Raw genomic sequence first — 11,921 nt, forward strand, 5'->3', positions numbered from 1 at the left:
GGGAGAGGGTGGAGTTATGCCCTTTACTTCTGTTAGGTCCCTAAAAATCTGGGGCCAAACCTGGGCAAGGCATGCACAGTTGGTCATTTTTCATTACATCGATATCAGTAGGAATTCTCTGAACATCCTACAAATATCCCATCACATCAGCCAGCTTGACATTTGAACAGCTGTCATTTTTGATAGTGAAGAAACTTTGTATATTCTGTTCTGTATATTCATGAGAATTGCTTTCGATGGCATAGTAGGGAAACCTATTTTGTTCAGTTGACTTGAGATTTACAAGGCTAGTACGAGGGTTTTTTCCTTCTGGTATCTTTATGCATGACAGTTAATGTCCTGGAAGTTGGTTGCTTTACAGCCATGGATGTAGAAAGATCCTGAGCTCTCCAAACTGTACTGAGCAAACTTATACAAAACCTACAGTAGAGAAATGGAAATGTCACTCGTGGTGAACACTGATTACTACCCCTGTCCAGCCATTATGTAACTTGATAATAAAACTTTACATTTACCTAATGTCTGCCATCTGAGGAACAAAACATGCTCAGTCATTACAAACGTTAATTAATCTAGCATCCTGCTAGGTGGATATTACTTCTGTTTTATTGATGAAGAAACTGAGGCACATAGAATCATAGAATGTCACGGTTGGAAGGGACCTCAGGAGTCATCTAGTCCAACCTCCTGCTCAAAGCAGGACCAATCCCCAACTAAATCATCCCAGTCAGGGCTTTGTCAAGCCTGACCTTAAAAACCTCAAAGGAAGGAGATTCCACCACCTCCCTCGGTAACGCATTCCAGTGCTTCACCACCCTCCCAGTGAAAAAGTTTTTCCTAATATCCAACCTAAACCTCCCCCACTGCAACTTGAGACCATTACTCCTCATTCTGTCATCTGGTACCACTGAGAACAGTCTAGATCCATCCTCTTTGGAACCCCCTTTCAGGTTGAAAGCAGCTGTCAAATCCCCCCTCATTCTTCTCTTTAGCAGACTAAACAATCCCAGTTCCCTCAGCCTCTCCTCCTAAGTCATGTGTTCCAGGCCAGTAATCATTTTTGTTGCCCTCCGGTGGAAGCTTCCCAATTTTTCCACATCCTTCTTGTAGTGTGGGGCCCAAAACTGGACACAGTACTCCAGATGAGGCCTCACCAGTGTCCAATAGAGGGGAACGATCACGTCCCTTGATCTGCTGGCAATGCCCTTAGTTATACAGCCCAAAATGCCGTTTGCCTTCTTGGCAACAAGGGCACACTGTTGACTCATATCCAGTTTCTTGTCCACTGTAACCCCTAGGTCCTTTTCTGCTGAACTGCTGCAGAGCCATTTGGTCCCTAGTCTGTAGCGGTGCATGGGATTCTTCCGTCCGAAGTGCAGGACTCTGCACTTGTCCTTGTTGAATTTCGTCAGATTTCTTTTGGCCCAATCCTCTAATTTGTCTAGGTCCCTCTGTATCCTATCCCTACCCTCCAGCGTATCTACCTCTCCTCCCAGTTTAGTGTCATCTGCAAACTTGCTGACGGTGCAGTCCACGCCATCCTTCAGATCATTTAACGAAAATACTGAACAAAACCAGCCCAAGGACTGACCTTTGGGGCACTCCACATGATACCGACTGCCAACTAGACATGGAGCCATTGATCACTACCTGTTGAGCCTGATGATCTAGCCAGCTTTCTATTCACCTTATAATCCATTCATCCAGCCCATACTACTTTAACTTGCTGGCAAGAATACTGGGGGAGATCGTATGAAAAGCTTTGCTAAAGTCAAGGAACAACATGTCCACTGTTTTCCCCTCATCCCCAGAGCCAGTTATCTCATCATAGAAGGCAATTAGATTAGTCAGGCATGACTTGCCCTTGGTGAATCCATGCTGACTGTTCCTGATCACTTTCCTCTCCTCTAAGTGCTTCAGAATTGATTCCTTGAGGACCTGCTCCCTGATTTTTCCAGGGACTGAGGTGAGGCTGACTGACCTGTAGTTCCCAGGATCCTCTTCCTTCCTTTTAAAGATGGGCACTACATTAGCCTTTTTCCAGTCGTCCGGGACCTCCCCCAAGAGACTTAGTGACTTGGCCATGCCATAGACTTTCTCTGTGACGTTGATCTCCTGATGGAGATCTCCTGACTTTTGGTCCCACATGCCTTTCTATCTGCTTGTTAAATTTCATTTGTCCTCCAGTTACAAAACTGACAGTAAATCAAACCAAAATAAGTAGTGGATGGATAAGTACATTCTAAGATGAATTAGGGATGCAAGGGTAGCAGCTTTATTTCAAAGTTGTTTTGGGTGTTGCAGTTAAAGCAGGACTAAAATCCCTCTGTTTTAGTTATTGAGTTTCTCCTCCAAATATAACACACCAACTGTCATAGTTTGCTGGCTGTAAGTCTTAGTTTGCCTAACACACGGTAGCAATAGAACCTTTGATGTTTTTGGTTTGCTGTTCTGAACACAGTCCAATTCTAGGATTACTGTACAGTTGAGCAAGATGAGAGTCTTGAGACCAGATGGTGGAATTGTCATGGTCTTTTTAACATGAACTTCCTTGCTCCAAAGAGACTTGTCACTGTTTGATTATTTCTTGAGCCCACTCTGTTTTTACAGCTGAACTCAGGGCAATAGAATAACAAAGGAGCCTGGCATGCAAGGTGTACAGGGTCTGTTGCTCTCTGTAAGACATGTTTTCTAATCCTTTGCTCATTCTTGTGGCTCTTCTCTGACCCAATCCAATTTTTCAACATCCTTCTTGGATTGAGGAGAGCTGAATGCAGTAATCCAGTAGTGGTTGTACCCGTGCCACATACTGTATATTTCAGAGTTAAGTGGTACTTAAATAAAGTTTCTGTATATAGAGATATAATGGGAGTAAGTTACTATCTGCAATTCTAAATTTTTCCAGAGAAGCCCATCATGTTTGTTTAAAGAGGAAAATTGTCTTCATGTCCAAATGCAATGGAGGGTATTGCAGCCTCCTTACACCTTTTTTAACATGTACTCCCAGGCTTAGCAGCCTGGTTCTATCTATCTGCAGAAGCAAGCAAGCACTAACTTTTTTTGGGGGCACCCTAAAGAACGTTAACAAAATGCAAGTAATTTATGATGATGATAAAATTATTAATCTGACATTTATACAGCCGCATCACAAACATTCTTCTATAGCAAATAGTTCTCACAAGTCAGATCAGGATCCATTTTCTTGGCAAGAAACAATACACTGGAACTTGCTTTCACTTTAGATGCCACAGAATTTTTATTAAGAGTAGGATATTGCAGATCTTAAAAACCCTGCAGTTATGCAGTATGAGCTGAACTCCAAGCCTGCAGAGTTCAGGGAGTCGTGTTCCACTGTAACCTCTTAGTAGAGGAGAGACAATAATATTTGCAATTTTCTTGGCTGTTAGCTTTCCTCTGACAAACTCCTAAAGAAACAAGGAGCATTAGGTATGAAAGATCATTCTGCAGTCAGCTTATGTAACCCATCAGCCATTTCATTTGGATAATGGTGACATTTATTACTCTTTAAGTAAACTGAAATCCAGTCAGTTACCCAGTATTCTAATAAGGTCAGAGAGAATAAAGTACCATAATATGGAGCACCTCCTTTTGTTTTAAGAAAATGTATCTTTTAGTTTATTTTTCAGAAATGTGTTACTGGGCACAGCATTTTTGTATTCAGGGTCATATTTACAGCAGATGGGTATGGTCTCACTAGTTCAATGACAGCCTGAAGGCACCATCATACTATTTAGTCAAACTGTGATGTATAATAGAGAAAAGAACTTATACCTTGTTTTTTCAAAGTGCAGAACTCCTGCATATACCATTGGCTGCATTTGGAGCTGGGATTACTCAGCACTGCTGAAAATCAGGCCATAAACATTTCTGTGTAATGTGAAATAATGTAAGAATGTCTGAATTTGTTTATATTTTTAGTGTTTTACAATGAGACACCATCCCAGGCTTGGGCTCTCCTAACAATATTTATTTAAAAAAAGAATACAGACTCCATCTAATATCCTGGTAAACAGACTCCATCAAATACCCTGACAACAGAAATACAACTTAATTTAAATTTCCTAACAGTGTCTCCATCAGAGTCCACCATGCACTGCTAGCCAGCCTTGCCCATCACCAGTCTCCTTATGGGCCAGAGAGGAAAGATGGGCCTGCAGCATACCCAGAAGTTTAGAAAAATTTGGGCAATTATGTGGAAAGGGGGTTGGCTAGTGAATTCAGAAGGTATAATGGAACTCCAACTCAGGCGCCCCCACTGACTATGATTATGGTATTATCTCCTGGGCAGAGAGGTGGCCTCTTAGCTTGGTAGGTCTCAGGTTATTTAGTGCTTTATAGATCAAAACCAGCACTTGAAGATTTACCTAGGAACAATTGGCAGCCAGTGCAGATGTTGGAGCATAGACTTGATGTGCTTGTGAAAAGAAACACTTTAACAAACTGAGGACAGAATTCTGGACCAGTTGCAAGTTTCCAGAATTAAAATGTAGTCCTATCAAGACTGCTAAGTGTCATGTATTGGATGTGCACTCCCACATTCCCTGCTTCTCATTCATTTCTGCAGCCCGGTTTAAATCTCATGTTTCCAGCAGGACTTTTCCTGCAACTTCCCTTCTTGGTCACTGGGGGGAAATTATGGCACCAGGTGTCAATATTGAGGTCAGGGAGACTGTCCTGTGTTCTTAATGTGCCCCTTGCTGGCAGCAGTGGCACCAGTCTGTCTTGTTTGCAGTTGGTGAGGAGCAGAATGGGGTTTGGATGGGCCTGGTGAGAGCAGGGTGGAAGGAGCAAGGGCAGGCACAGGGAACAGAAACTGGAAAGGGCTGGTTAAGAACAGAAGGGGCAGCAGGTAGTGGTGAGCTGGGGCAGGATTGGGGAGCTGCACCCCACTTCCAACAACTGTCGTCATAACAAGCTCCCCGCCACCAAAATTCCGCAGGTGGATTTCATGTTTAGGCTCCCATTCCTTTCCCCTCTCCACAAACAAGCTCCCATTCCACATTTTTTCATAATCCCTCCAATAACGTTTGTCCCCATTGGCTTATCCAGGCTCCCAGTGCTCACCAAAGCTGGTTTTGATTTTGCTTCTGCAGGGTGCAAGGGATAGGCTTCAGTCTCCAATCCCTCCCCCTGTTCACACACCTGTCCACTGCTGAGGGGCACTCTAGGGAGAAATCCATGACCATTTTTCCCTGGTGAGAAATGTGTCACGTGGAGTATCACAAAACTTGCCTGTTGTAGATATATCCCAGTGTATTGCAATAGTTTAGTTCTGGAGGTGGCAAAGGTGTTGACTAGAGGGCTGCATCAGAACGAAACAGTTGCAACCTCTTGGCTGTGTAAATGTGGCTTAGTAGCTACAGTAGCAATCCAGACACTTGTATTGTAATGAAAGTAGACCTGCCCTTTCTAAAATAACACCCTTGCACTCATGTTCCTCTCGTGGTGTCCCCCTCAACCACTATTTGGCAGTTATCTACCCTGATAGTTGTTTCCATACTCTTGTTTCCTTGTGTGTAGTCCGAGAGAGGGTGCAGGAGAACACATACTGAACATGATATGCAGGCCCCTCCTTTTGCAGCTGGACCCACTTCTCCTTCATGGAGATGAAAGCTGATCTCTCTTTGATTCCTGATTCCAAGCTGGTTTAGTGATGTGTGCTGGCCTTGGACCACAATTAAAATCCCCTTGCTTGGCATTGGGAACACTTCAGCATCCACGAAGCACGTGGAATAAAGAGGAGAGCCTGGAAGTGGGGTAGGATGGTGGTGGTGCATGAATGTCCCAGAGGGAACTAAATTACTAAAAGGTAGTAATGGGAGGAGGAGAAAGAAGTGGAGCAGACCAACGACAGAGCCAGTGCAGGGGTGACTCCATGGAGACAGCTGCATGAGGAACTGCTTCTGTTCCAGACAGACTGGAGACAGACTATATGCAACCTGCAGTAGGCGAAGGCACACCTCCAAAAAGCAAACACTTCTGCCAAAGAGTCATTTCAAGGGCTGGCCACCTTTGGGAAGCTTAGGTGGGCTCTGGGTGTTTTGGTTTTTGCTGGGAAAGGATGGCTGTAAAATCATTGGTTTCAGAGTAGCAGCCATGTTAGTCTGTATTCGCAAAAAGAAAAGGAGTACTTTTGGCACCTTAGAGACTAACCAATTTATTTGAGCATCAGCTTTCGTGAGCTACATGCTTATGCTCAAATAAATTGGTTAGTCTGTAAGGTGCCACAAGTACTCCTTTTCTTTTTGTAAAATCATTTACTCTCCAGCCATCAAAGGCCCTTTGAAAGCTACAACTGACCCTGTTATGGGCTGGAGAAAAAAGAAAAGTATTAATACACTTGTCAAGGTTCCTCTCCCACTCTGAACTCTAGGGTACAGATGTGGGGACCTGCATGAAAACCTCCTAAGCTTACTTTTACCAGCTGAGGTTAAAACTTACCCAAGGTACACATTAATTTTATCCTTTGTCCTTGGAATAACCATTGCCACCACCAAACTCTAACTGGGTTTACTGGGAAACGTAGTTTGGACATGTCTTTCCCCCCAAAATCCTCCCAGCCCTTGCACCCCACTTCCTGGGAAAGTTTTGGTAAAAATCCTCACCAATTTGCATACGTGACCACAGATCCAAACCCTTGGATCTGAGAACAATGAAAAAGCATTCAGTTTTCTTACAAGAAGACTTTTAATAGAAATAGAAGTAAATAGAAGTAAAGGAATCACCCCTGTAAAATCAGGATGGTAGGTACCTTACAGGGTAATTAGATTCAAAACAGAGAGAATCCCTCTAGGCAAAACCTTAAGGTACAAAAAAGACACACAGACAGAAATAGTCATTCTATTCAGCACAATTCTTTTCTCAGCCATTTAAAGAAATCATAATCTAACACATACCTAGCTAGATTACTTACTAAAAGTTCTAAGACTCCATTCCTGTTCTATCCCCGGCAAAGCAGCATACAGACAGACACAGACCCTTTGTTTCTCTCCCTCCTCCCAGCTTTTGAAAGTATCTTGTCTCCTCATTGGTCATTTTGGTCAGGTGCCAGCGAGGTTACCTTTAGCTTCTTAACCCTTTACAGGTGAGAGGATTTTTCCTCTGGCCAGGAGGGATTTTAAAGGGGTTTACCCTTCCCTTTACATTTATGACAACACTGATAGTCATCTGGTCTGGTAATATGTCAAACAGCAAAAGTGGTGGCAGACTTTAAAGACCAGGTTTGAGAAGCTGCAACTTCTGCTTCAGTGGACCAGGCACTATGGGCAGCTTCTCCCGCTGAAGAGATGCATCTGTAGTTGAAAGACTCCAAAGAGCTGGGTGATGTGCAGATCAGAACTTTTGTCTGGGTACTACTTATAAGCTAATAGGTATAGGTTATGTGCTTTATACCTTCTCTCCTCCATTTTTTTTGTTGTCATTAAATAATTATTCCAAAGATTTTTCCCCTCCTATTTGTGTTAAGTGATTTATGTTTTCTTCTTTAATAATTAGTCTTGTCATCTGTAGCTTATTGAGGTACCTGAAGCATTTCAGAGTATTTTGGGCTAGTATCTTAATTTTGGGGAGGCCTCCCCTTAATTGGGGAGAGGTTTAATACCCCCCATACATTGTGAGCTCCTTTGTTTTACTTGGTAATAAAATGTTTTAATATCCTGCGGTATGTGTGACGCTTATTGTTGAGTAGATAATGGCTGCTTTTATGGGTTAATCAGTTGATGCACTTCTGGTATCCAAGTCCATTGCTTTAGACAGTGTTTAAGAATCCCTTAAGTATGAAACAAAAAGAAAAGGAGTACTTGTGGCACCTTAGAGTCTAACCAATTTATTTGAGCATGAGCTTTCGTGAGCTACAGCTCACTTCTCACGAAAGCTCATGCTCATATAAATTGGTTAGTCTCTAAGGTGCCACAAGTACTCCTTTTCTTTTTGCGAATACAGACTAACACGGCTGTTACTCTGAAACCTGTCATTAAGTATGAAAGGTGCTCTATGACAATAAAGACGAAGAATTTAAAATATGAGATCCTAAAGACAAGATTGTGGAGGGAGACTTTCAAAGACACAAAGGGCAGTTCGGCATCCAACTCCCACTGAACAGCAATGAGTGTTAGGCACCTAACATACCTGTGTGTTTCTGAAAATCTCCCCGTCTGTCTGTATTTAAATAAATTACGTGATTTTTAGGCACCTATTTATGGGCATGTTAATTTAACTATAAGCACTCTTTGGAAAAAGTCTTTGCCTAAATCTGTATCTAAAAAACAGTTCATTTGAATATTGTTTCCAGGGGATCCCAAAAATTATACTAGTTCAATGTATAGCATCTTGATGAAACTCGTAAAGGAAGTTGGTAAAGGCAGGGGTTAAATTTTGTACATCTACAGCTGTTATCTTGAAGATAGTTACCTCACATGTTTGCCTCCTGCATTACAGATCCAAACACGATTTCTCTGTGTTTCAGGTATCCTCCTCATCCACTGATCACTGTACTTGAAAACAGACCTGATTGCTGGCCAGTTCTCTTGCAGCAGATAACAGTATTTTTCCAGCAATGTCCAGAGAGGTAAAAATCAAATACAGTTCAATTGTTTGTTTATATCTGTAGAACATGTACTAATTCCACAAAGAAGTGCTTGCTGAAGTTACAGGGTAAAGTACGTGGTTGTATGTTTTTAAAAAAGAACAACAAAACCCTCTTAGGGTATGTTTAAACAGCAAAGAAAATCCCTATGGGGTGGAGGGTTCCCAGAGCCCAGGCTCCAGCCCGAGGCTGGAATTTTACACAGCAATGAAACAGCCCCGCGAGCCTGAGCTGGCTGGCATGGGCCAGCGGCAGGTTTTTCTTTGCTGTGTAGACATACTCTTACATTTCTTCGAATAATACATACTGTCAGTTAGAGCTGGTTGAAAAATGGTTATTTTTTAGCCAAAGATTGTATTTCAAAGTTTTTTTGTTTCCAAGTGTTGGAAAATTTCTAAATATCTAAAATTGCTAAAGTTCTTAATCAAAATAGTTATTGTAAAAGTTATTCAAAATGCTGTGGAAATGGTATCTGAATTTTTGATAACAATTTTGATGTTTTAGATGATGCCTTCGATTTGAAAAAGTCACTAATTTTTCATTAAAAATGTAGTTTCTGAAAAAAGGTCATTGTTGGATGAAAACTTTGAATTCAAAAATTTAATTCTCTTTTGTTATAGACCATGTAGTTATGAAACCAAATATTAAGTATAACTTTGGAAGATTGTCACAGAAATGGTCTAGCCCAGGTAGAAAATCCACTACAGTGAGGATGTTAATGGAAACATTAATAGTTCACTAAACAAACCAAAAAATTATTTCCCTATGTTAATTGGCCAGTTGGCTTTTGAATGGATACAAAATTTGTATTTTGGAGGATTGGGACTGCTTAGTTTGGAAAGGAGACAAGCTGGGACGTCAGTTAAACGAAATAGTGAATGATTTAGAGAAGGTAAACCAGAAGTTCCTATGTACCTTTCTCATAACATAAGCACAGGAGGATGTTCAGTTCATTCACATTTAAATCTGATAATAGCAATTATGTTTTTGTTTTACACAACACATAATGAATCTGTGGAACTTGCTGTCCATGACATTGTCATTGAGTCCAAGAGCTCAGACAGACTTAGAAAAAGAGTAGCTATTTACATGGGCAATGAGAAAATCCTCTATATTAAATACCTAAGTAAAAAGTCGGAGTATTAACCCTCAAGCCACCTGCCCAATAATGAGGCATGAATACATATGGGCAGGTGGGTTTCAGGTACTTTCCTTTGAGGCGTCTGGTACTGTTGCTGTTAGACAGGATACTGGAATAGATGGACAGTTGGTGTGTTCTGGTGTGGCAATTCATGTGTTTCTAGGAGTTTTCTGCTTTCTTCAGTGTTGATATTTTTCTTACTACAACTCTGTTCTTTTGGGAAAGACTATGCTGAACAGAAGGCCATTTAAAAGTCAACATTTGCAAAGCATTACCACAGAAGTATCAGAGGTGCCTGCTAATATGTGGCTGGGGAAACTGTGTTAATCTCAAATGTCACTGTGTGATAACTTGGCAATTGCTGACATTTTAATGGCTAAAGCTGTATAACAGCACAGTCTGTCCAATGACAAGGTCCATGAATATCTTTTATACAACATGACTTCATTGCAGGTAAAATGGGAGCTTTTCTTCTGGGATCGTGCAGCAACCTAGTACCACAGCTACAAGCCATTTTTCCTGTTAAGTTTAAATGATAGTGATTTTAAATGGTGGCTTTTGAAGATGCTTGCTTTTTTATTTAAAAAATTGAATTACAAAGCCGCCGCCTTTATAAAAATTGTCTGTTTAAAAAAACAGACCCATACCATTTACGTATACATGAAGAGCTAAAAGGACACTGTCAAATAGAAATCTAATCTTGAAAAATGAGTTTAAAGCACTATCAAGTATTATACCAGCCCCTGCGTTACTGACCATTTTTTGTAGTTTTACAAAACATATTTCCCTATATTTTTAAAAATGTCTTTTCTCTGTTGCTTTGTGAAAGACTCTCACAAACAGGGGAACTGACTGTAGTAATACAGTGAAATTAACTACATATATAGTGCTCTGTTGCAGAAAATAGACAACTGGGGTAAGAGAAATATTTTTCAATATAAATATTTTTCTCTTTATTCTCTTTATTTTATGAATTTAGGTGTTACTTGTGATGATAGAAGTTAAGGAATCTTCAAACAGAAGTTTGTTTTAAGTTGATGTCAAATTAAAAAGGCAGATTCATTTTAAAACAAAATATTAGAAAGACAGATCCTCCAGTCTCTTTACAATTCTGGAATTCACTGTTCATAAAGAATTCTGTCATAAGTGGATGTGATATAATCTGTTGTTGAATGGGCAGCAGAAAAAGTGTGAAACCTTGACCTCATTGAAGTCTATGGCAAAACTCCCATTGACTTCAGTGGGACCAGGATTTCACTCTTCAGGTATAAGGCCTGTCTGTTTCCTTAAGTGTGATCCTGCATACACTTACTGAAGTCAGCAGGACTAGTCACATACATAAAGTTGAGTGGATGAATAAGAGTTTGCAGAATCAGGGTCTTAGTGTTTTGTTTTAGTTGTATTTTTTTTCCCCCCACAGGGGATGGCCTGATGGTGATGTGGGTGTGACTGGAGGAGATAGTATGGCTGTTTGGGAATTGTTATTGATCTATTAAAATGTTAATGACTGTTATTCAAGGAGCTCAGAAAACAGGGAGGCATTGTGAAAATTTGACATTACGTTTTTCTGTTTTTCATGGGAAAGTTTTTATTTGAAATTTTCTGAACTACTGTAATAACACCTAGAGCTGGAGCTAGAGATTTATAATGAATTAAAATAAAAAAATTTGTTTCTTGCAGATAACTACAGAAGATTTTAAAATGTATTTCATTTTTGGTCCAATCCCACAATCTTTACTGAGGCAAAACTCTCACTGAAGTCAGTGAGTAATGCCTGAGTAATGAATGTGTTCTGTCACGAATACATGCATTCTCCAGTACTGAAATCATAATAGAGTATTTTAAAATGTATGCAGAAGGGGAAAGCCACAGATAGCTTTTCATAACCTCTCAGGGAATTGAGTCCTGATTCAAATTACTTGGAAGTCAGTGGAGAAATTCTGATTATGCATTCAGTCTAAACCATACTGAAGTTAATTATTATGGCCCTGATCCTCCCACTGAAATCGATGATAAAATTTGCAGTGACATTGGAGGGTGCCAGAAAAACTTTATTTTATATGGTATTTAGTATATATTTAGGTGTATAGTAGGTATTTTGTGTGATGAATGGGAATATGGAGGGACAACTGGTTAATTTTTTTTGACAATAGCTGCATTCTTTGGAAGAACCCA

At 40.5% G+C, this 11,921-nt stretch overlaps 1 protein-coding gene across 3 annotated transcripts in view; it reads left to right on the forward strand.

Annotated features, from left to right (window-relative positions):
- The window catches only part of FOCAD (focadhesin), a 201,064-nt gene that overhangs the window by 37,108 nt on the left and 152,035 nt on the right, over positions 1–11,921 (forward strand). For all 3 annotated transcript variants that reach the window (XM_074953460.1, XM_074953459.1, XM_074953461.1), the window contains exon 6: positions 8,486–8,587. In XM_074953460.1, the coding sequence (XP_074809561.1) occupies positions 8,486–8,587 (102 nt within the window). The remainder of the gene's footprint in view (positions 1–8,485; positions 8,588–11,921) is intronic.

This window comes from Natator depressus, chromosome 5 (assembly GCF_965152275.1).
Source record: "Natator depressus isolate rNatDep1 chromosome 5, rNatDep2.hap1, whole genome shotgun sequence".
Lineage (NCBI taxonomy): Eukaryota > Metazoa > Chordata > Testudines > Cheloniidae > Natator > Natator depressus.